Raw genomic sequence first — 26499 nt, 5'->3', positions numbered from 1 at the left:
TGGACAATAGGTTAATCAATAAGCAGAGGCCAATCCTGTAGTCTTCTACTGAAGCAGCACAGAAAAAATAACAAGATTGGCAAACAGTCTCATTGCTAACCACTTGATGCTGTGTCACTGCCAAACAAAAGGGATGAAATATTATAAAAAAAAAAATAACATAAGGTTCGGAAAAGCCTAGAAAGCTAATGAAAAGCCAATGTTTTCCTAACCTGTACTCCTTAGGCACTCTGGTCCAAGTGCCACAAATCCTGCTGTTGGTGGCCTCATATGGTGTAGGTTGTGGCTCCAGTTCCTCCAGGATGTCACCAGTATCACTCATGAAATGAATGGATGCAGGTGTGGGTGCACCATCCTCCAGCAGGAAGGAGAAGTGGAGTGTCTTCTTGCGCAGGAAGAGTCGCCCTGTAGCTACGCGGGAGGTTGTCATTGGGGTCTGAGATGTGCGTCCATTCAGAAGTACTGCGAAATCTGCCAAGGATAAGATCACAGTTGTGATGAACTTAATCTGAATAGCTGGGTAGTAGGACTTTATATAAGGTGTAGTATTGTGGTTGGGGTGCATTTGGGTACAGCTGGGAGGTGTGAATTTATATGTGTAGTACAACAGTTAGGATTTATCTGTGTATAGCAGGGAGGTGTGAGTTTACATAAGGTATATAGTAGTTGGGATTTATCTGGGTACTGCAGATTAGTGTAACCTTATATAAGGTGTGGTACAGTAGCTGGGATTTTAGGAATGGCTTTTCAAGCAAGACTAATCATAGAACATGAAACATAAACAAGGGATATCTATACTTTACACATGGGGAATCCTAAGAGGCATGGTCTTTACTACACCTATGATCCATTCCTGTTGGCATGATAAGTATGGGAGACTGTAAAATATCACCTCTATAATGCAGAGGTGTAATAAAGTATAGTAAAAGGCCATGAAATTCTTCCTTCCCCTGCATCTCAATCCACTTTCATTTCAGCATGGAACCAATTCTCAGCTGTTCTTCATTAAGTTAAGCACACCTTCAGGATAAAGAATATGCAGTGATCTGACTTCTTCTGCAAGGAAGTCTTTCAGTTCCTTATCTAAATACACCTCCCATAACATCTGCAATTCACCTTTTCCTACTCTATTTTGACCTGATCAATCTATTGTCAACTTTACATTATTCTTCTAATCTTTCATTGCCATTTCCTCCCACTGAAAGCATGCAATCTCCTGTATTTTTCTCATGCAAGAGTCCTTCAAATACTTTCCCTGCTCCAAGTGGAGAGTTCATAGGACCCAGACGGCATATCTCCTCCACTCTTAAGGGAGAGTACCTCTGGGTTAACAATGATCATTCAGTGCCTATTTCATGTCTGCAAATCTAAACCTTTCCTTCTTAGATACATGCTTCAGTGCTGCTCATCCCTGTGAAAAGAGACCCTTATATCCTTAACTCCCACTTTCTCAAACAGAATTCCACTCCCTTTTTTCTGATCAACAATACAGCTTATGCAACGTGAGGTTTACTGGTGATCTCTCATATATGACTCACCACAGTTTTTCTCTCTCTGGAATTTTGGCAAGCATTTTGTGGTAGCCCTAAACATATTCAGGGCCTTTGCCACATAAGTCTTTGCTTTTTAAACTTCCTTCCTTTGGTTTTTCTGCTCTTCGTTCCTTCAAGCACAGCTTTTTATCCGGCTGTTCCATTACAGCAGTCTTTAATGGAACAACTTGTTCCTCTTACCCAACTGACAATGAAGTCCCTCATCCTTCCTTTGTGTTAACTACTCTCTTTTTCTCTCCATGAATGAGCTCTTTTCAACTTCTAACCCTACCCACTCTTACGTTGATGATTTCACCTTACAGACTTTAACTCACCTTTCCTCTCCCTCTTCTCATACTCTTTCTTATAATCTTATACTTTTTTTTTTCATACTATTCGCCATTTCCCGCGATAGCGAGGTAGCGTTAAGAACAGAGGACTGGGCCTTTGAGGGAATATCCTCATCTGGCCCTCTTCTCTGTTCCTTCTTTTGGAAAATTAAAAAAAACGAGAGGGGAGGATTTCCAGCCCCACTGCTCCCTTCCCTTTTAGTCGCCTTCTACGATATGCAGGGAATACGTGGGAAGTATTCTTTCTCCCCTATCCCCAGGGATAAATATATATATATATATATATATTAATATATTAATATATATATATATATATATATATATATATATATATATATATATATATATATATATATATATATTTTTTTTCCAAACTATTCGCCATTTCCCGCGTTAGCGAGGTAGCGTTAAGAACTGAGGACTGGGCCATTGAGGGAATATCCTCACCTGGCCCCCTTCTCTGTTCCTTCTTTTGGAAAATTAAAAAAAATTGAGAGGGGAGGATTTCCAGCCCCCCGCTCCCTCCCCTTTTAGTCGCCTTCTACGACACGCAGGGAATACGTGGGAAGTATTCTTTCTCCCCTATCCCCAGGGAAATATATATATATATATATATATATATATATATATATATATATATATATATATATATATATATATATCCATATACACACACATGCTCAATTCATTTACAGGACACTTTCACTTATATATACATACATATCTAAGTACAATAAGCAATTGAACACAGCACAGATGAATGAAATATAAACAACAAAGTATGAAAATGTCTTAAAATTACTGAAAAATGAGATGAGATAGATGAGACTAAGTAATGAGTCAAAAGACGATGCAGCATGTGGCTTGGAGTTTCAGGCGACTAGAGTTGACTTGGATACCCCTCTGTTCCAAGTCAACTTTTCTAGCTAGATCACTTAAATATCTGCCCATTTTCCTTTAATAATGTTTATCATATCACACTTGCAAATTTTCATATCTGATTCAGAATCGCCTGTTAGGGACTTCTTAGATATTCACTGCTCAGTTATAACTGGAATGCAAAAACTTCTCGAAGTCACAGTAACTTCTGTTTCACTCACACTGATATCAAACACTAATTTCCTTGGCTGAAGAGATCTTGACAATCTTTGAAATGTCTTATACGTATGTCTTATACTTCTTATACTTATAAAAATTTCCTCTCTCATTTCAGCTGTGTGCAACGTCTCAGAATGTGGAAGCAGTAACCTTGTTCAATATAAGTGCTAGAACAAAATATCTTTTAAGTGTCACCCATTTCCCTCTATCCTAGAAAACTCATATAATGAACATCATAAAACTGACTTACCAAAAGCTAGGGAATTTGTACCAGTGCCAAGATTATTTTTCTTGTGAGCTATTGTGTCATATCTACAGGGATTTTATTTGCTATGTTGGAATCAAAGACCTTACATCTTACTAATCCACCTAATATCACTTTCCTTCAACCATCCCTTTCTGCATGTCATGATGTTGGTGCCCTTTTCCCATTCTACAGGTCTTAATTTGTCCATTACCAGGAATTGTCTGCAAGTGTCCCTGTCATGATTCAAGGCTAAGACCCGCATTTGGCTGCTCCCCCTTAAAAGTTGGTGTGTGTAAAACCAGCCACAGGAAGATTGACAGTGATGATTCTTTTCCTTGAAGAGCTAAACTGTGAAATTCTCTTCCTTCTTGGGTCTTTCCCTCTTCCAAAACCTTTCTACCCTTGATTATCAGTTTTACAAACACCGGAATAATTTCTAAATTCATTTTCTCTTAGTTTATCTTTGTACCCAAGATGGCCTTGATTGGTGTGTTAAAAAAAAAGTTAATGCCTAGGTTCCTAACCTGTCTTACACTCTACCTAGAATCATTAGAGACTTCCCAATGAAAAAATAGTCTGGATAAATATGTGCAAAATGTTCCAGTCCTGCCAAGTTGAGAAGCTGTGATAGTAGACGAGCAGCAACAATCAACCCAAGGCAAACACAACCCGTCTCCCACAAACCCAGCTCCCAGCTATGAGGATGAAAGTTTGGCTACATAGCGTCTGACAAGCCTGTGTGGGAGGGAGGTGCAGATCGTTGCCTCTCTATCACCTTCACTATACTCCATTCATTGCATCAATTATTTCTACCCTGCCATCAGTGACCACTCAACCATCAATTACTCCCCAACCATCAATCATGACCTGACCATCAGCTATTGTTTGCTAAGAAAGTTGCAGAGTCGCCTGCATGTAACATCTTCTGTAATGCTATGCACCTTACGTTTCTGTAACCTGGAAATTCTATGGGGTCTTCATGGATGAAAATTACATATCTTGTTATGTTTATTCTCATAAACAGTTCCTTTAAGTCAGCATTTACGCAAGTGCGATTAATATAAGTTTGCGCCTCAGATAAAGAAGACGTTTGTTGGATATTATTTGTAGCTCTTCCTCAAGATAAAAGTTTGCATGTCATTTCTGAAAAAGTCAGATGGAACCCCATCGAGTAATTACTTGTCCATAACTATTTCTTTTCAATTCATCTTTGAATGCCGTTTTCTGCGTTAGTAAAGTAGCGCTTGAGCAAACGAGAAAAAAGGCCCCAGATTTCAAAATCTTTTTCACTCCATCCTTCCACCTCCAATTTGGCCTACCTCTTCTCCTTGTTCCCTCCACTTCAGAAACATATATCCTATTTGTCAACCTTTCCTCACTCATTTTCTCCACACCATTTCAGAACGTGAGCTCTCTTAACTACACCATACCTCCATGCCCTACCGAAAGTTGAAGCCTATTAAAAAAAATCAGCTAAACTTGAGGTTATCCACATAGAGAGAAAGGACAAGTGCATAATGAAAGTGTCTGTGGTCTTAAAACTCAATCCCTAGTACCTGATATTTTTTTTTCGGTTGTGTTCGTAGTAGTGCGACGCTGACGGCCTCCAAGATCTTGGCAGTTGATAGGCTTATAACCTCCAAATAATCAACAAACCATTTATAACATAATAACTGCATCATCATAAACATGTCTAGTTCAGACCTTAATGTGACTACAGATCCAGCTACTTATATTTTCTTCATATTTTACATTGGCCTTATTTGCTGACTGGCTGATGAACTCTCGCCAGTACAACTGCGCATCAACTTGATCTGCCAGAGGATGACATAACACTTTGCTGCTTTTAGGTCGTCAACGTCTTCTCCCCCCCTCCCCAGAAGAAAGAGAGAGAGAGAGAGAGAGAGAGAGAGAGAGAGAGAGAGAGAGAGAGAGAGAGAGAGAGAGAGAGAGAGAGAGAGAGAGAGAGAGAGAGAGATTCCTCGTCTTGGAGTGAATGACTTGAAACTTAGTTGGCTCAATATGGCCAAACTCCTTTTCTTTATCTTGGTCTTTTGTTGATGGATCTTACGGGGTCAAAGATCAAACAATTACACAATCAATTTCGGGTTACTGTTCCTTAACATCTCAATGGAGAGACGGGGCACACTGTACCTTACCACATGCCCAATATAAGGAGAAAACTCTGCCATGAGTCACTCTTAGTCAATAAGGGTCAAAGGTCATTGAAAACCTTTTTTCCCCCATTACCTGCCTATATATCTGCTAGGGCTTAAGAAATCTGACACAGAAATATTTCTTCACAAGTCCTGCAAACATGTGTACATCCAGCCTATCATTTGGCCATTTTTATCTATTCTTTTGTGTTTAAGACATCTGCCATGGTCGGCGTCTTTCCCCATACCCTAAAAACATATTCTCTTAACCATTTTTAGAGGTTAAGGGTTACCATAAATTATGTCTTTGCCTCCACTTTCTTTAAACCGGTCGAAACTCACCACAAAAGTGCTTTTCAACAAGTCCCTATACACTGGTTGAAATGAGGAGGGAGAAACTCCGAATCTTGCCTCGTCGCGGGTCTTGCGTCACCCTGTGTCTTACCTAACCCTAGGTCTGGCCTTACCCCATGTCTTACCTAATCCTAGGTCTTGCCTTACCCCATGTCTTACCTAACCCTAGGTCTTGCCTTACCCCATGTCTTACCTAACCCTAGGTCTTGCCTTAACCAACTCTAGGTCTTGCCTTACCCTATGTCTTATTTAACCCTAGGTCTTGCCTTACCTAACCCTAGGTCTTGCCTTACCTAACTCTAAGTCTTGCCTTACCCTATGTCTTACCTAACCCTAGGTCTTGCCTTACCCTGTCTTACCCAACTCTAGGTCTTGCCTCACCCTATGTCTTACCCAACCCTAGGTCTTGCCTCAACCTATGTCTTACCTAACCCTAGGTCTTGCCTCACCCTATGTCTTACCCAACCCTAGGTCTTGCCTCACCCTGTCTTATCTAACCCTAGGTCTTGCCACACCCTGAGTCTTCGCAAGAGTCGGCAAAGAGATCGATCCAATCCCCACACACTCAGTACCCCCAACATTCTCTAACTAATATTGAATTTCGGTGAGAAGATATATATATATGGTGTGTATGAAGGGAAACATGCAACCACATTTGCCGGCTAATGTTAGCCTTTCTAGCGGATTCGATTTCCACCACTAAGCAGGTTAACTTTTCTAGCGGATTCTATTTCCGCTACTAATTTATTTGCCATTCAATGTTTAACCTTTGTTCATGGAGCCTTGCCGCAACAAGGTCTCCAAACCTGACTAAGACACCAATTTGATTGCCCGGTAGCCTTTAGAGGAGCCAAGGGGGTGTTACCGATGGTCTGATAGGCTGTAGTGTAGATGGCTTGAAAGAATGATTGAACACACCCTTCCTGACTGGCTGGGGCCCGAAACGGTGTTGATGATTGGCTGCGTTCTCGCCAGTACTTAAAGGCTGGCCTGAAACGCCATTTTCATTGACTAATAACGAAGGTGGGGGGGGGGGGGGGAGGCGAAAAGGCTGTTACTGACTAGATGCCTTACAGAAGGGCCACTCAAGCTGAGAAATACTCTCTTTTGATTGGCTAATGGTAGGTAGAGGGGTTGAGAGAGTGATGCTGATTGGTTACAACTCCCCAATCAAGTTTTGTCTTACGACCTCCATGTTAAATACCTGGTACACACCATCGCCCCTTCACTAACCCTTAATAAGCGAATATATATATATATATATATATATATATATATATATATATATATATATATATATATATATATATTTTTTTTTTTTTTTTTTTTTTTTTTTTTGCCGCTGTCTCCCGCGTTTGCGAGGTAGCGCAAGGAAACAGACGAAAGAAATGGCCCAACCCACCCCCATACACATGTATATACATACGTCCACACACGCAAATATACATACCTACACAGCTTTCCATGGTTTACCCCAGACGCTTCACATGCCTTGATTCAATCCACTGACAGCACGTCAACCCCGGTATACCACATCGCTCCAATTCACTCTATTCCTTGCCCTCCTTTCACCCTCCTGCATGTTCAGGTCCCGATCACACAAAATCTTTTTCACTCCATCTTTCCACCTCCAATTTGGTCTCCCTCTTCTCCTCGTTCCCTCCACCTCCGACACATATATCCTCTTGGTCAATCTTTCCTCACTCATTCTCTCCATGTGACCAAACCATTTCAAAACACCCTCTTCTGCTCTCTCAACCACGCTCTTTTTATTTCCACACATCTCTCTTACCCTTACGTTACTTACTCGATCAAACCACCTCACACCACACATTGTCCTCAAACATCTCATTTCCAGCACATCCATCCTCCTGCGCACAACTCTATCCATAGCCCACGCCTCGCAACCATACAACATTGTTGGAACCACTATTCCTTCAAACATACCCATTTTTGCTTTCCGAGATAATGTTCTCGACTTCCACACATTCTTCAAGGCTCCCAGAATTTTCGCCCCCTCCCCCACCCTATGATCCACTTCCGCTTCCATGTTTCCATCCGCTGCCAGATCCACTCCCAGATATCTAAAACACTTCACTTCCTCCAGTTTTTCTCCATTCAAACTCACCTCCCAATTGACTTGACCCTCAACCCTACTGTACCTAATAACCTTGCTCTTATTCACATTTACTCTTAACTTTCTTCTTCCACACACTTTACCAAACTCAGTCACCAGCTTCTGCAGTTTCTCACACGAATCAGCCACCAGCGCTGTATCATCAGCGAACAACAACTGACTCACTTCCCAAGCCCTCTCATCCACAACATACTTGCTCCTCTCTCCAAAACTCGCATTTACCTCCCTAACAACCCCATCCATAAACAAATTAAACAACCATGGAGACATCACGCACACCTGCCGCAAACCGACATTCACTGAGAACCAATCACTTTCCTCTCTTCCTACACGTACACATGCCTTACATCCTCGATAAAAACTTTTCACTGCTTCTAACAACTTGCCTCCCACACCATATATTCTTAATACCTTCCACAGAGCATCTCTATCAACTCTATCATATGCCTTCTCCAGATCCATAAATGCTACATACAAATCCATTTGTTTTTCTAAATATTTCTCACACACATTCCTCAAAGCAAACACCTGATCCACACATCCTCTACCACTAGTGAAACCACACTGCTCTTCCCCAATCTGATGCTCGGTACATGCCTTCACCCTCTCAATCAATACCCTCCCATATAATTTACACTCACCTTTATCCCCTATGCCTTTGTGCAATGGCACTATGCATGCATTCCGCCAATCCTCAGGCACCTCACCATGAGTCGTACATACACTGACTATCCTCATCAACCAGTCAACAACACAGTCACCCCCTTTTTTAATAAATTCCACTGTCATACCATCCAAACCCGCCGCCTTGCCGGCTTTCATCTTCCTCAAAGCTTTCACTATCTCTTCTCTGTTTACCAAATCATTCTCCCTGACCCTCTCACTTCGCACACGTCCTTTGCTCTCACCTTTTTCCATTCTGCACTCAGTTTCTCCTGGTACTTCCTCACACAAGTCTCCTTCCCAAGCTCACTTACTCTTACCACTCTCTTCACCCCAATATTCTCTCCTCTTTTCTAAAAACATGTACAAATCTTCACCTTCGCCTCCACAAGATAATGATCAGACATCCCTCTAGTTGCAGCCCTCTGCACATTAACATCCAAAAGTCTCTCTTTCACGCGCCTATCAATTAACAAGTAATCCAATAACGCTCTCTGGCCATCTCTCCTACTTACATACGTATACTTATGTATATCTCTCTTTTTAAACCAGGTATTCCCAATCACCAGTCCTTTTTCAGCACACAAATCTACAAGCTCTTCATCACTTCCAGTTACAACACTGAACACCCCATGTACACCAATCATTCCCTCACTGCCACATTACTCACCTTTGCATTCAAATCATCCATCACTATGACTCGGTCTCGTGCATTAAAACTGCTAACACACTCACTCAGCTGCTCCCAAAACACTTGCCTCTCATGATCTTTCTTCTCATGCCCAGGTGCATAGGCACCAATAATCACCCATCTCTCTCAATCCACTTTCAGTTTTACCCATATCAATCTAGAGTCTATTTTCTTACACTCTATCCCATCCTCCCACAACTTCTGTTTCAGGAGTAGTGCTACTCCTTCCTTTGCTCTTGTCCTCTCACCAACCCCTGACTTTACTCCCAAAACATTTCCAAACCACTCTTCCCCTTTACCCTTGAGCTTCGTTTCAATCAGAGCCAAAACATCCAGGTTCGTTTCCTCAAACATACTACCTATCTCTCCTTTTTTCTCACCTTGGTTACATCCACACACATTTAGACACCCCCAGTCTGAGCCTTCGAGGAGGATGAGCACTCCCCGCGTGACTCCTTCTTCTGTTTCCCCTTTTAGAAATTTAAAATACAAGAAGGGGAGGGTTTCTAGCCCCCCCTGCTCCCGTCCCCTTTAGTCGCCTTCTACGACACACGGGGAATGCGTGGGGGGGGGGGGGGGGAGTATTCTCTCTCCCCTACTGAGAGTTCATAAGTTATATTGTTTCAATCCTGCTATGTAAACAGTCGATGAGTAATATAAGATAAATTGAGAACTACCCATTCACGATGATGGGGACAGACAGTGAATATCTTCACACGTTCACGGCTGCGAACGTCCAAACTCGAAATCAATTTTCATAAAAATAAAGAACCCATAAAAACCATTAACGTAGCAATTAAAATCTTTGTGATAAAATTAAAAAATTCCCTAGCCAACAACTTTTCACATTCCAAGCCATCACACAAACACACACACACACAGACACACACAAAACATGTACTGAACATTCCTGTGTAGCGATCTTTTGACCTCCGTATTTGGCTGAGGGCTCACCCCCTCGACCCTACACCCCCCCACAGCCCGTCCGCACGACCTCGGCCAGAAGGGGTCACGCCCGCCCGCCCGCCTGCCGCGTCACCAGGTTCTTGGCTCGTGGGTTGTGGAGAGAGAGAGAGAGAGAGAGAGAGAGAGAGAGAGAGAGAGAGAGAGAGAGAGAGAGAGAGAGTGGGGGGGGGGGAGGAAATTAAGGAGGTAAGTACTGGGAAAAGACCGAAGGAAGGGCTGTTGAGGATGCAGGTGAAGGGAAGGAAGGGACAACTGAAGGGAGGGACAGATAAAGGGAGTAGACAACAAGGACAGACGGCAGAAGACCTGATGGTCCATGACGAGGTTATCTGCTACAGGACAGCAACAGAACGTTGGGTTACTTAGCTGTATAAAGACAGAAACAGGATAGTAAACCAACCTAGGCTACAGAGACAGGATAGTACAGCAGAAGGCTGGCTCCTCACCCACCCACCACCATAGATAAGGGCAGGATAGTAAAGCAGAAGGCTCCTCCCCACCCACCACTACAGACGGAGACAGGATAGTAAAGCAGAAGGCTCCTCCTCACCTACCACTATAGATGGAGACAGGATAGTATAGCAGAAGGCTCCTCCCCACCCACCACTATAGATGGAGACAGGATAGTAAAGCAGAAGGCTCCTCCTCACCTATCACTATAGATGGAGACACTTTAATAAAGCAGAAGGCTCCTCCCAACCTACCACTATACATGGAGACAGGATAGTAAAGCAAAAGGCTCCTTCCCACCCACCACTATAGATGGAGATAGGATAGTACAGCAGAAGGCTCCTCCCCACCCACCACTAAAGATTGAGACAGGATAGTAGAGCAGAAGGCTCCTCCCCACCCACCACTAAAGATTGAGACAGGATAGTAGAGCAGAAGGCTCCTCCCTACCCATACCATTCCCTCCGGCACAAAAAAATCCACACATAAAAACAGGTAAGAAGCACACAGCAGTCTGCAGAGAATACACTGCCACGGAAATTATACAGGAAAGTGTCAAGGCAAAAGCACCCTATACAAACAATGCAGCGTAATATCCAGAGGAGAAGGCTCAAATCTGAAACGAAAAAAAAAAGAAAGAGGTTGAATTACAGGCTTACTGGAGATACTTATACTAAACACTATAGATCCCAGGACTGGGCCTTGTGGTGCCCCGCGCATCACGTGAAGCTAGACGAATACTTCTCCAGTCCGCTACCCATGTGAACGGAGGGGAGGAAAGAAGGGGCAGGTGAAGGAAGCACATGGGGTGATGAGGTAGGTGGGTGGAGGGACGGGCGCAGAGACTGTAGGGGAGGGAGGGGCAAGTGAAGGGAGGAGAAATAGGGAAGGCGAAGGTCGGGAGGGGGGGGGGACGCAGGTCAAGAGGAAAAGGAGGGACGGATGGAGGGGAGGGAGAAACATGAGAAGGGAGGGAGGGAGGGAGGGAAGGGTTAGGTGAAGGGAGGAGCAAGGGGATCGAGGGAAGGAGGGTTCAGGTGAAGGGATGACACATCTCACAACCACGGCATCACCACACTTTCTCTCCCCGTCCACACACACACACACACACACACATAGACGAGTGTAAACGTACAAATAGTAATCACAGATACACTTTAAGAATCAAACCAACATGCTCAATTCGCGTCGTTTATTCCCGTCTTCTGTGGACGTTTAACAGGCGGTATGCATGGCAAGAAGGTAAGTAGTGAACACCAAAAGTGGTGGAAGTGTCAACGTGGTATACGATATACCATGCACTGGATGTCCGTCCATTTGAGGGAAAAGGGGCGAGGTATCAATTTGACATATGTCTGATATACGTCATGATTGGGTATCTAATGTATATGGACACTTGCCATGGTGGAAAGGAATAATGCATAAAGAATAGAACAAACAAGTACGAAAAACCCATAAAAATTGGCTTCACATGCAAAAGGAAGAGTGACCATCAACCAGGGCGGTTTCGAATAATGGGCGAAACGGGCGGCGAAAAAGGCGATATGTAGGGGAACGGTGCCGGGGGGGACTGGCAGGAAGGCAGTGTGCGTCCACCAAGGTGAGGAGAGGGAGGCCTCAGGGCACGTATGGTCCCGTGTCTACTACAGCATCTCACTCTTGTTTCCTGCCTGGCCTCCCGCGCAAGAACGTGACATGAGAGGAATTACGTTTTAAAAACTCTCACCAGAGTGTTTACATTAATACTTTATGGAAAAAAGTAAAAAAAAAAATATAAAACAAATAGTATACACATAACACTAAAAGAAATGGAGAGTGCATACAACACAAAGAGTAAAAGTTTGAGGATTAAATAAAGGAGTCCATATGGAGAATTATATAAAAAACATAAAAAAAATAACTGATCTAATACGCTACAACACATATCTTAAAAATTTCTACTTAAATAAAGTACGTAAAATAGGGAAATATACTAGAATAAGCAACAGCAATTGTATGAACACAGATGAAAGAAGACAATCTTTCGTTAAATACATCTATACCGAAAATGATGTTTTCGAGAAAATAAAATACACACACACACACACACACACACACAGAAACGTTATAAGACATAGCAACTCCTTTGGAGCCACTTGCAGATATTCAGGATAGACAGACTTTTACAGTAATTTCGCCTCGAATATATACACTTCCCTGGCTGAGTAACCATTTTCTGTGAGCTTCATGAGAGGGGAGACCACACCATGTGTCAACACACGCCATAAATGTAGCTGCTCAACCCAACGATTTTCCTTCAAGCCATTTTCTTTTTTTCTCCTGGCGGGAAATATGAGTGGTTACAAGAGTGAATGAACCCTTTGACTGGAGAAAACAGGAAAACCAAACACAGTTGAAAGTTTGACCCCGTAATAGCTTCGTTTATCAGGCAACACCCACTCTATAAGGTGCTGCATTCAATCTAATCTTAATCACTTCTTCTTTTTGTTCTTGCTTCTGGCTCACTATTCTTGCGGAGCCCTTAAAGGCATTCGCTTTAGATTACTCGGGGGAAAGGATCAGTAAAGTAAGGGCTGTAGCCGACTCCCTTCCAGCAATACATACGTCTGTCTGTGTGTGTGTGTGTGTGTGTGTGTGTGTGTGTGTGTTACCGGACTGCCTTCCAGAGGTTAACCAATGAGTACAATCCCGTCCATGAATTCTTGCTTGAAAATCAGAGGCTGCACTCCAGGCAGGAGCGGGGAAATGGCGGACTCCCTCTATACCCGAAGTTCCTTGACGAGACTTTACTCCCGCCTCATGTGGATGATAACAGCCGAGCCAAAGGGGACTTCTGTCTTGCTCGCTGTAACCACTTGCAATCAGAGTCCAGCAAGAGGTAAATAAAGGTATATGACTCAATAGCTCTCTCTCTCTCTCTCTCTCTCTCTCTCTCTCTCTCTCTCTCTCTCTCTCTCTCTCTCTCTCTCTCTCTCTCTCTCTCTCTCTCTATATATATATATATATATATATATATATATATATACATATATATATATATATATATATATATATATATATATATATATATATATATATATATATATATATTTGGAGTTGCCTTGTAACCAGATCCTTTAAGAGAACTGCTCCCATGTTACGAGATGGTATCCAGCGAGGGAACACAGCCTGACCCGGAGCTACACCATCTTATTCCAGGCCGTAAGAAAAGAATCAAAGGTTCGAATCACACACCGACCTGTTTCGCGTCATGTTCTTTCGGAGTGACAAATTTTTATGATATTCACCTCGAGTGTTCGGCGAAGAGGGCGATCACCTTTTCTTTCCGAAGCTTTTAGAACACGTTTCGCTCTCAAACGAATATACTGGAAGGTGATCTTGCCACATCCGGCAACGACAAGTAAACATTGTCTACTGACTCATATCGCTGTGAACGAGAAGCTCATGAAATATCCCACAGCTGTCCGATCTCGAACTACAGGAAAGAAACTGTTCCATTCGACCGCCTTGGACGAAGCTTGTAAGACGAACATACAAAGTTTACCCTTGAATCTGATACACATAATAAACAGTTGATACAGTAAAATTAGCCTTGTTTTCCGATTATATACTATCATGAAGCTTGATATATGAACCAGCTAATACTAAGGTTTACGACTTAAATATAATATTGGCATAATTGCTAAAAGAAGAAAAAAAAAGGAAAAAGAAAAATATATTCAAAGCATTTAATCTTGCTCGACTTCTAAGGATAAATTAGATCGTGGTTAATGAAGTAATTTTCGGTAAATTATGCCAGGTTTATGTAATGACGCTGCTTCAGAGGTTTCTCTGTCTACTTTAGCCAAAACAAGTGCTCATTATGAAGCGTTGCAAGACCTTTTATATACACAGTCCCCCGTTGGCACGTCATTTTCTCAACCGCTTTCCGCATTAATACTTTCGTCGGAAGATTATATAAAAGTATATATATATATATATATATATATATATATATATATATATATATATATATATATATATGTGTGTGTGTGTGTGTGTGTGTGTGTGTGTGTTAATTTATTTAGATCAGTTCTCGTAAACTACTCGTTACTTTTTCCGGAATAAATATACGAAGATCTTTATAATATCTATAAGAAGTTTTACATTAGATTTCGCGTAGGAAGCGAGGTTAGGTCTTTTCGTGCCATGCTGGTCTACTTTATGCTTGTAAAAACTAACCTTCGCTTCGGATCACAACCAAAGTATATAACGTGTTTTCAGACAACCTGCATATCATTTAAAAAAAAATAAATTAGTTCTGTTTTAAAAAATAGCCAAGTCTTGTCTCACAACAATAACACATTAAGTCCCATTTCAGACACTAATAATGTTATGTTTCAAACCACAACCAAGTACTGTTTCAGGTCGTGTTTCATATATCAACAACACGGTGTTCCAAACCACAACCAGGTCCTGGTTCAGGCCACAGGAGAAAAGGTCCTGTTACAAGCATCAAAAACACACGCCGTGTTTCACACCAAACAGGTTCTGTTTCAGGCCAATACACACCGCAAAATGTTGGGCGAGTTTATTAACACAAGATTTTGGACTCGGAAGTTGGCGGGGGAGCGACGGAAGAACTTTACGAGGCAATACCCGCCGTGCTACTAAACTGGTGGCGAGACAAGTCCGGATAAACGTCAGGGTGGAATTTTCCGCAACGAATTTCACAGCTACTGCCATCTGGCGGGCAAGACTTTTATCTAATAAACTCTGATGATATTTCAGCGGGGAAATTCATCTGTTGCAGTAATGGTTTACTGCATTAAACAGTATATATTTCTCAACACAGTCTCTCGGTGTAAGTTATACATTCATTTTCAAATCTCAATGATATATATATATATATATATATATATATATATATATATATATATATATATATATATATATATATATATATATATATATATATTCGCATAAAGCCAATGTTTGCTAAGGAAGAAAAGTTGTCTTTAAGTTCACACCATCGACAATTAAGGATGATAATTCTATTAGTTATTTCCACATATAACTAGCATGATATAATCTATGATAATCATAGCAGGGCAGCAAATAATGATGATGATGATGACAACAATATGTCCGGTAGTTCCACGTTAAAGGCAAGGGTGAGCCGAAAAGGAATTTTTACCCAGTCATTTCTTGTAAGAGCGCGGGGAAGGAGGCGCGGGGGTTAGGCTAGCAGATTTGGAAACCCTCCTGCTTTATTGGGGATCAAATCAGTCGGCAATACAGCGTTTCGAGCTGGGCTACAAAGAGAGAGAGAGAGAGAGAGAGAGAGAGAGAGAGAGAGAGAGAGAGAGAGAGAGAGAGAGAGAGAGAGAGACAATGGTCTTCTTGAAACTGTCACTGGTCAACTTACAATTCACTTTAGCAGTTCACTGGTGCGCGCGCATTCCTAAAACGAAAGACTGATTTCAGTACAGTATTACGGAATAATATCCGAGACAAACTACACCGTACAAGACAAGGGCGCACTCGACTTTCTCACACCTCAGCAGGACCGGGTAGAGATGGGAGACACTCCGACACCATTTCTGAGATGTTGCAAGAAAGAGCCACTGCGGGAGATGGGCTACGTGAAGTTACGATACTTCCCATAAAATACGACGATTTAACTCACCCCTTTTTGTTTACAGTATGTTACTTATCCCAGGACTAAGGTGACTCAAACCCTCGAATACGATGATTATCAATCAGCCTTGATCAAGGAGTCTTAAGCTTGGACACGACACCATGTACATTAGATACGAGCAAACGCTTACTCTCGCGTGTTACGAAGCGCCTCTCTCTCTCTCTCTCTCTCTCTCTCTCTCTCTCTCTCTCTCTCTCTCTCTCTCTCTCTCTCTCTCTCTCTCTCTCCTCAACCCGCCCTCACATGGGTCTCGAACCGAATACTCGAACGACTGGACTTTTCGACAGACACTGTTGGTTGGCACTGTCCTGATGCCGCATGTGCGTTTGGTCGAACACTCCCTGCATGACCTTGCTCCCTTACCCCACTTCTGGAATGTGTGACCCATAAAACCGTGCATGGGGCCGGTCTGGAAACTGCTGACTGTCAGCAGTCATCTGGAGTGGTGAATATGTCCTGAAAAATGGAAGGCCAGAGACAGTCTCAATGCCTCTATTCTGCCAGAGTGAGCGGCTATTTATTACAAAATAAACAACAACAACATTCTAGAAGCTGAACTCGCTTGTGGTAAAGGCCCCTAGCGGGATGTTCTGCATGGGAATATGATTATACCGGGAGAATGACAATCATGAATTTTGCTGGTCTTACATGCTCGGAGCAGCGACGGGTCGTGAGGCTGGTGCCTTACTTTGAAAATAACTTTAAATGGCAGACCAGGGAACAGGGGTATGGCCTGCACTGCGGCTTGGTTAGCGAGTGAGCTAACAACGCTTGAAAATAATTTGGCCAAAGGTGTAAATTTTCAAGTTGCGAGGGAGGTGAAGTACTAGGTTAAACCCTTTAAAAAAACATAACTAACTCATGACAAATCCAAACTAAAGTTATGTGTCTTGGGCCATTCAGTTACTTAGATACTGGTTTAATAACGACAGTTGTGTGAAGTGAACAAATAAATATCTTCATACTATTTTCAAGTTACGACCAAAGGTGGCACATGACGACGGACAAAAAGGTACATAGAGCGTTTTTTTTTATGATGACGCGTTGAATTATGTTCCTGGTGACCGTTGGCAAAGCTCCTGAGCTGTGATTCGTCGACGTGTGGCGAGCTGGCTGCCTCCTCGGCCATGATGCGCAAACAACGACCTTGTGACTGACTACAGCGCAGCTTTATGGCTGCAGGAATCCCCTTAAAGCAACCCGATATATATATATATATATATATATATATATATATATATATATATATATATATATATATATATATATATATATATATATATATATATTCATGAAAGAAAAGATCACCCAACCTGAATACCAGAATTTTTCTCCCCTCGTTTTCTGTGGTGAGGTGAACGCTCTCCCTCCCTTCATGGTTTTAATGAAAAAAGAAAAAATAAATCGTTCAAGTGACTTCATTCCTTAAGTCATCTGTGAAGTTATCTTTCCGCTTTCTTCATATATAAATACCCTCGAGTCCTCCTTAAAACCTTAATTCTGAATATTAAGCGAAGAGAATTTAGTGGGAGGGCATATAGCTTAATTTCAGACGTCTGATTGAATTAAAGACTGGATCTATAAATACCAAGCATCGAAACCTCTTGCAATATTCATCAGTTCCATGATAGTCATCTATACGTAGGTATCAATCGGCCATCAATCTTGATAACTGTCAGGACAGCATCTAATAAGAGCAGACACAAATTCTCGGGGTGGAGCACCACTTGAGGGCTACAGTCCGAGATGTTTTTAATGTAAACCTTCACATGAATATGTCTCTGTGATAATGAAAATGGCAGTACCAAGATTTGTATATATATGAGCTTAAATAATTACGCGTTATTCCTTCCTGTTTTGAATGAATTTATATTAAATTGGCAGAAATTTGAGTAAAGGAGTTGGAATTTAAAAGAAAAGTTTAAATAATGTGGTTTTTGCTTGGGCTAACTTCAACACTTTATGTTCGGTTCAGTACGGAACCCGTGTAGCATCCGATCTTAACAAGGATTTCGAAATGGATTATGTGAGATGGTTCTTGTAACTGGAACTATCTGAACATCTATACTATTTTTTTTTTTTTAATTATACTATCTTTTTTTAAAGAAACTTTGTAGAATATGAATTATCTGAACAATTATACTATTTTTTTTTAAAGAACTTTGTAGAATATGAATTATCTTAACATTTATACATTTTCTAATAACTTTGTAGAACATGAAACCTATAATCTATAGTCATTCATGACGATTTTGAAGAAAACTTGGGTGAAAAATTCATCGAGTAATTCATTATACTGCAATTAAATACTCTAGATAATTATGAACACAGTGTTTGATATAAATCAAATATAGTGATTGAGAACCAAGGACATGACTCGTCTGTGAATATGAAATTTCGACCCAAGCCCATCTGCATTTTCCTAGTGTTGGTCAAAATACATCAAAGTCAGCAAACTTTATATAAAAAAGTGAAAAAAAATGCGAAAATAAGGGATAGTGCAGCCATGTGCAAGCGCTTATAATACTGAAACTTTTCTTACGGTTACAGAACTTCAGATACTTAATATTCTAGAAGTATTAATAAAGATAAGCTCCTCGTCTTCTAGCTCCTGCGGATCAGCTTTTTATAGGAAAGGCAAAAATATAGTATAATAATTTCCCGAAATTATATTACCCTCAGCAGCCAGCAATTTCTCCCCTGCTAAGGTAACAGGTGAATTATTGGCAACCGTGTAGGGAGGCAAGTTGTCGTGCGTCTGGCAACTTCCTCGCCGTGTTTACGGCCAAATAGGACCGCCTTCTTATAGCACATATCTTGCTGCTTTATATATATATATATATATATATATATATATATATATATATATATATATATATATATATATATATATATATTATTGGGCTTTGCCTGCACGGTGAGTGGAGTCACTCTGGCGATGCTGTATCAACATAGGGCGAATGGTCTTGCCAAAGAACTTCTTACTCCAAAGAAGTATACACTTCCCTGCTACTGGAAGAAGCGCAGCCTTGGGCAGGAAGGAGGCTCTTTCATCGAAATTGCTCCATGGGTAAATTATAATGATGATAATGTTTCGTATTTCTTCCCACCGGCCTCAAAATGAATATTATTACTGTAACTGAAAACAATTCGTTCAAGTTAATGCCTAACACTTTTCTAAACCATGTATCACGTTATCAGATCCCTGCCCAGTTTGGAAAGAAAATCTAATATACTAATCCGATCCAGGAAAGTAAGACAGCAGTCGCACTTTCTCTTTCTAAAGTCTCAAAAAAAATAAATGGAAACCTCTCGATGAAGATAAGAGAGAGAGAGAGAGAGAGAGAGAGAGAGAGAGAGAGAGAGAGAGAGAGAGAGAGAGAGAGAGAGAGAGAGAGATAGAGAGAGAGAGAGAGAGAGAGAGAGAGAGAGAGAGAGAGAGAGAGAGAGAGAGAGAGAGAGAGAGAGACTGGTTGATGCCTCTGAATCACACTCCTCACCGGATCGGAAAGACATCCCAGACACAAATACCAGTGACTGAGGACGCCCCCTGCCTGCTCACACGAGGCTGATAACCTCTCATAACAAGAATACACACCGCCAGAGGGGTACTATCGCCCCAACCCAACCAACACTGATGGCGCCCGCTCGCCCGCGGGGTTACGAGCACCAAGGACCGGCTTCTGGGTAAAGACTGCAACGTCTTTGCCATCTGGAATCTACTGGGTGCTGCTCCTCGGAGCGAGAGGAGGCGCTTCCAAAAGGAAGCAGTAATACTTTCCATTCCCCCCCAAATAATTTGCGTGCGTAGGACAGGGTATGATTTTACTGCTTCTACACAGAGTCAAGTCAGTCAATCGCCACTCATAATGAGCGGCTGAGTAGGGGATGTGTGTGTGTGTGTGTGTGTGTGTGTGTGTGTGTGTGTGTGTGTGCACGTAAGGGCAAATTAACAATATTTCTAAACCAGTGAATTCTGCAGAGTGCTACGTGGATCCTCACACGGATCCCACATCTTTTCACAAACATGGAATCAAGAGCCTTAATAATATATGCTGAAGAACCCACATGGAAAAGGAAACACGAGATCCTGAGCGGTTTCGTGTATTAACACATCTTCGGAGAACAGTTACAGGATGACAGGACTGAAGATAAATCAACAAGGACTCAGTGATTAGCGAGGAACAAGGCTGGTCCAGGATCTGGTGTCTCCTTTTCCAGTTGTTTTTTTTCAGCATTTACAAAATCACGTGTGTTGTGGCTTTGCACACACACACACACACACACACACACACACACACACACACATATATATATATATATATATATATATATATATATATATATATATATATATATATATATTCGAAGAAAAGCCGCGTTCGCTCACATCCATTCTTTAACTCATGGGTAAAGCACCGAATACCTAGCTCCCTTTCCACAACTAGACTTTTCCTTGATTTCCATCGGCCACTTAACATGCCCTGCTTCATTCCACTGAAAGCACGTCACTCCCCACAATTCACCATATCCCGTGCATGCCTTTCACCTTCCTGCATGTTCAAGCCCTCGATCGCTAAAAACAATTTTCACTCCATACCTATCTATATACATCTATATTTATCTAGCTATATATACATGCAATGTAGCAAAAAGCCTTGTCAGCCCCTATATATTTTCAAAGGCGATACACCGCTAAGGTTTATTATGTATACAAGGATATGGCGCTCTCAGGTAATTATCGTATATCTGGTCACTGAGACTAGTGTTTCACACGGTATGAGCACCAGCTAACTGCCTCACTGTGCCTCAGGCCATCTCTTGGGAATTATGTTCTTTCTTTACTCTTCCTGGCTGCCACTTCAATTTGGGAATTTCTCTTCTGGACGATGTATTTCTTCCACCTAAGCTCCAAGATGGCTGGTTCTTACCTTTCTATGGAGAAGACAGCCCGAATCTTCACTTGGAAGAAAATGTGGATACACCTGAGATAGCGCACTAAGCACTCACAAAGCGCGCGATCAGGACGGCTTCTTCATGGAACGCATCATCAGCCACTACATTCACTCCAACCCGAGACGCTACGTACCCAAAACATGGACCTAGAATACTTCAGGAACCTTGCGCAATCCCATGCGCAGACGTCCTCGCTCACTGATCATGGCCAATGTGTGACATCGCCTTCGAAAATATATAGGGGGGGCGGGGCCCGGATAAAGCTTTTTGCGGACACTTCATATATATACATATATATATATATTGCAATTAGGTTCCCCTTATATACACATGAGAGGGGGATGGAGTGATACCTTAGCCTAGCAACGAACAAAAACTTACCTCTACCTGTGAGCTCCTCAGGCTGTTCGAGCGGTTCGTCCCCTGCGGAAAATCAAGAAGACTCAAGTTAGAAGGTTTGCGCTGGCACTGCCCGGGCAGGCGGAGGGAGGGACGTGAAAACTGAGTCCACACTGAATTACATTTATGGTCAGAGAAATCGGCCGTATCAAACACCTGGTCTTACATTACACTGCAATGATTTCAATGATTATAAGTATCAACATGAGGGTGTCTTGAAACTATAATATAATATAATATAATATAATATAATATAATATAATATAATATAATATAATATAATATAATATAATATAATATAATTCAATCATATATATGTATATATATATATATATATATATATATATATATATATATATATAAGGAATGAAATCTAGATGATTCAAAGGGAAATAAAGACAAGAGTATGGGAATAAGGAGCCAAATAATACATGTCTCTACTGTGTATGCAAAACACACCTTGTGAATGTTATAGTGACTCATACAACTAATCACATAAACATGGGAATGTCCATGATCAGTTAACTGGTAACTACCATGACCTCCCAGTGGTGTCATAACTGTAATACCTCAACTGTGTATTTTCAGCCAACTGGCTGCCTTCATCTAATAAACTGTGATCAACCTTATTTATTCATATATCGTTTGTCAAACGATGGTCTAAGAATCAGCCAATGAACTAACAGAAAACGGGTATACTGTCGTTCCCAGTACAACTGTTAAAAATAAATGTATAAATGACATAGCAACACATAATTGATATTGTCAAATTTGTGAAGGGCCATTAAGAGAATGATGCGGATACGTAAAAAAAAAAAATAAATATATAAATAAAATAAAACATTAACTGAATCCTCACATAACTAAGTATTAATAACACACCCGTAATATAAATAAAAGTTCAACACATGATAATTTTTTTTTTTTGTTTTTGTTTGTAGGAATCCTATTCATGGTTATGGCACTATCACACACGCACACATCTCCAATAAGCACAAGACATAACTACATAGCCCCAATTTAATCCGATGACGTGTCAGATATCCTGACGAGTCTGAGTAACGAGTGACAAATATATATATATATATATATATATATATATATATATATATATATATATATATTTCTTTCTTTCATACTATTCGCCATTTCCCGCGTTAGCAAGGTAGCGTTAAGAACAGAGGACTGGGCCTTAGAGGGAATATCCTCACCTGGCCCCCTTCTCTGTTCCTTCTTTTTGGGAAAAAAAAAAAAAAAAAAACGAGAGGGGAGATTTCCAGCCTCCCGCTCCCTCCCCTTTTAGTCGCCTTCTACGACACGCAGGGAATACGTGGGCAAGTATTCTTTCTCCCCTATCCCCAGGGATATACCATAATACAGGATAGGGGAGGATAGGTTTTTTTGCCCTTCTGTGTTCACCCCGTAGTTCGAGACCACACATTTATTCAAGTGTTCCGGTAATGCAGTAAAGGTTGATCATCAATGGCAGTAAATGGTGACATATAGATCAGATTTGCCTATTAAAGTGACACTGTCGGTAATAAGCTCCGGATGCAATAATAATAATAATAATAATAATAATAATAATAATAATAATAATAATAACAATAATCAATTGATAATAATATCAATTAATAATAATAATAATAATAATAGATAATGATGATGATAATAACAATAATAATAATAATAATAATAATAATAATAATAATAATAATAATAATTGTAATAATATTTCTTTTGAATTTGTATACTCGCGCGTGTTTTACGAACAGGAAAATGTCGCGGGAGGGTCATTAAACCAATTCTACATACAGCCATTAAAGATAATATAACGTAAAATATATAAATTAAAAATCATGACCTAAGCACAGGCGATACATCAGATAACGAACAAAGACTTAAGGACAATAACACATGTTGGCTCTTGGTGAACACAGGAGGAAAAAAGGCGCCACATCCCCCCAGCAGCAAAAACTGGGCGAGCGTCACCAAGAGCAGAAGACATGGCCTGAAGTGGGTCGGCCATTAAGGGCTCGTTCAAGTGAACGTTCTCTTCATCAGGGAGCGCCAGGATACTTTATAAAAGGGAACTTTCACAGTCTAATGTAAGATGACACGAATCTATGACCCTTGAGCACGAATCTATGACCCTTGAGCACGAATCTATGACCCTTAAGCACGAATCTATGACCCTTGAGCACGAATCTATGACCCTTGAGCACGAATCTATGACCCTCGAGCACGAATCTATGACCCTTTGAGCACTAATCTATGACCCTTAAGCACGAATCTACGACCCTTTGAGCAAGAAGGGCGACCCTTTGAGCAGATCAGGGCCTGTGGTACACTGGTGTGATCTCTGACCTAACCTTATATGGTCAGCGGCAAGGGGTCGTGCCGTCGTGTTCAATGATCAAATCGTCGGACACAAAATGATTGATCATTTCTAATCTCTTTGTGATGGAAATAAGAATGAATATTCAGTGTATTATCATATCAAGGAAATCAGAATATTCAGGAACATCTGCGCATCATGAGGAGGATGTAGGAATATTTGGGCGACGTCTGTGCATTATGGGAATATAAAAATATTCGGGAACAACATTGAAATATGGGTACAATACACTAATATTCGGGGACATCTAGGCACTATGGGGAGGATGAGACGATGAGACGTTCTTATAACGTTCACAAGAACTCCCGGTTGTGGTCGCCCTGGCTTCCTCTCTGACGGTGAGCCGTGCGTCAGGCATTATCCCAGTTAGGTGGCTTACCTCGCCTTTGGATGATGTTCAGATACATGAAGGACCGTGACGGAAGAAACTGATGTTAAATCCGATGCCCCCAAAGACCAGCCTTCATATTCACTTTAAATAGCTTTGACTCTGCCAAAATTTTCACAGGCATTTCTTCAGGGCGTTGTTATGTTTTTATTACCAACAGTGTCACTAAAAAAAAAAAAACGCTACACGCCCCACCATATTATATTTTCAAAAGCGATACACGGCAAGGGTTTACTGTGGGTGCGAGCATACGACGCTCTCAGGGTGAAGTCATCGTACACTTGGTTGCTGAGACTGGTGTTTCTCACGGTGTGAGCACCAGGAACCCGCCTCAGTGTGCCTTAGGCTATCTTAAGGTTGTCATTCCATTTTGGGTATTTCGCCTTCGGGCGCTGTATTTTTTCCACTTGTGCTTCATGACAGTTGGCTCTTACCTTTCTAAAGAGGAGAAAGCCCGAATTCTCGTCCGGAGGCAAGAAAATGTGGAAACACGGTTAAGATTTCTAAGCGCATTTGGTGCGTTCACAACGCACGAACAGGCTGCTGCTTTCCTGCAACCCCTCAATAATGCCTCGCCTCATTCAGGAGATCAAGACCCTATGGACCCGAAACATGGACCTAGAATACTTCAGGAACTTTGCCAAGTCCATGCCCAGACATCTGCAGAGGGTAATCAAGGCCAAAGGTGATACGACAACGTACTAAAACGCAACTGTGACATCGCCTTTGAAATTCTGTGTGGATGCGGACATGACTCGCAGACAATAACTACAGACACATCTCAGGATGGGAAAAGGCCACGACTGCAAGCGACACCAGATGAAGATGTTCCAAATCATTCGTACTGGTAGTTATAACGTGACGTTAACGGCTTTAATGACCCCTGGCGGTCGAAGGGCCTAAACCCTAAATAACTATCCAGCTAACAACAGGTAGACGAACCATCAGGAACAGATCAAAGATAAGAAAAAATAAATCCCATCGTAAACTAGTCGTTCAGATAAGGATAAGGGTAAAGAATCAAATGCTTCAAAACGTCTTTATTGGATAGGATTCGTCGTGATGAACGCTACCGGACTAGGATAGGTGTCAGGTGGAACAGAGGAACATCACCAAGAGTTACAGTAAAATGAGACGAACGAATAACACTGGACCATTACCTCGCCCAAGGACTAGGCAATGTCTTACGAGTTTATGTATTCAATGAAAAAGGAGAAACCTTCGGGAGGAACGCAATGGACGCTGTTCATGATCTTGTTCAATGGAGACCGTGTTACCAGCAGAATGGTGAAGAGCAAACTTGGTGCCAATCTTCAAGAAAGGTGACAAAGGAACAGCCCTGGATCTACAGACCTGTGTCACTAACAACTGTGGTCTGCGAGTGAAAGGAGGAGGATTTTATTTAGCATGACAGGAACTTTTTCCATGAGACAGATAACATGGCTTGAGAGGGAAGAGATGAACCACAACAAAAAATTCTATAGATATCTGCTGAAGTGCAAGCTATACATCTAGAGGAGGAGGGATGAGTGAGTGAGCTGTGTGGTATAGTCTTGTACTGCGAGAATACCCTTAGATACCGACCCTTACAGAAGTGAGGAGGTTTCAATTCTAAGATGTTGTCTGGGGAGGAATTCTACACTGGAGTAAAAGTCACCAAACGGGAGAGGGAGTGGAGATCACTCGTCACGCGAGAGTGACTGGTCAAGAGTGCCTGAGACTCACTGCTTGGCCCGCTGCTGTTTCTCCTGTAGGTACATTTAACTTTACATGCCGGAAGTACACGAATTATATACCTCAATACGTCCGTAAATGGAGAAACTACTGGGCATTTGAGAGAGAGAGAGAGAGAGAGAGAGAGAGAGAGAGAGAGAGAGAGAGAGAGAGAGAGAGCAATACCCTTGCAACTATACCTAACAGTCGAATGCAATATCAAGGCCTGCAACAATCAGCTCGTGAAACTCGACTCAAAGATGCGTCAAGTTAGAAAGATGGAAAAGAGATTTAAGGAGAAAAAAAAAAAAAAAAAACAAA

At 41.5% G+C, this 26499-nt stretch overlaps 1 protein-coding gene across 7 annotated transcripts in view; it reads right to left on the bottom strand.

Annotated features, from left to right (window-relative positions):
- LOC139749763 (dorsal-ventral patterning protein Sog-like) overlaps positions 1 to 26499 on the bottom strand; it is a 486011-nt gene that overhangs the window by 26693 nt on the left and 432819 nt on the right. For 3 of the 7 annotated variants that reach the window (XM_071663985.1, XM_071663988.1, XM_071663987.1), the window contains 2 exons: positions 21662 to 21703; positions 213 to 471 (listed from right to left, as the gene is read on the bottom strand). In XM_071663985.1, coding sequence (XP_071520086.1) covers positions 213 to 471; positions 21662 to 21703 — 301 coding nt within the window. Of the gene's footprint in view, positions 1 to 212; positions 472 to 2982; positions 3728 to 3767; positions 5078 to 21661; positions 21704 to 26499 lie in introns of those variants that run through there. The other 4 variants (XM_071663986.1, XM_071663989.1, XM_071663990.1 and 1 more) reach the window with 3 other exon arrangements.

The sequence above is a fragment of the Panulirus ornatus genome, chromosome 8 (assembly GCF_036320965.1).
Source record: "Panulirus ornatus isolate Po-2019 chromosome 8, ASM3632096v1, whole genome shotgun sequence".
Taxonomy (NCBI): Eukaryota; Metazoa; Arthropoda; class Malacostraca; order Decapoda; family Palinuridae; genus Panulirus; species Panulirus ornatus.
This window is presented reverse-complemented; position numbering and strand designations above follow the sequence as displayed.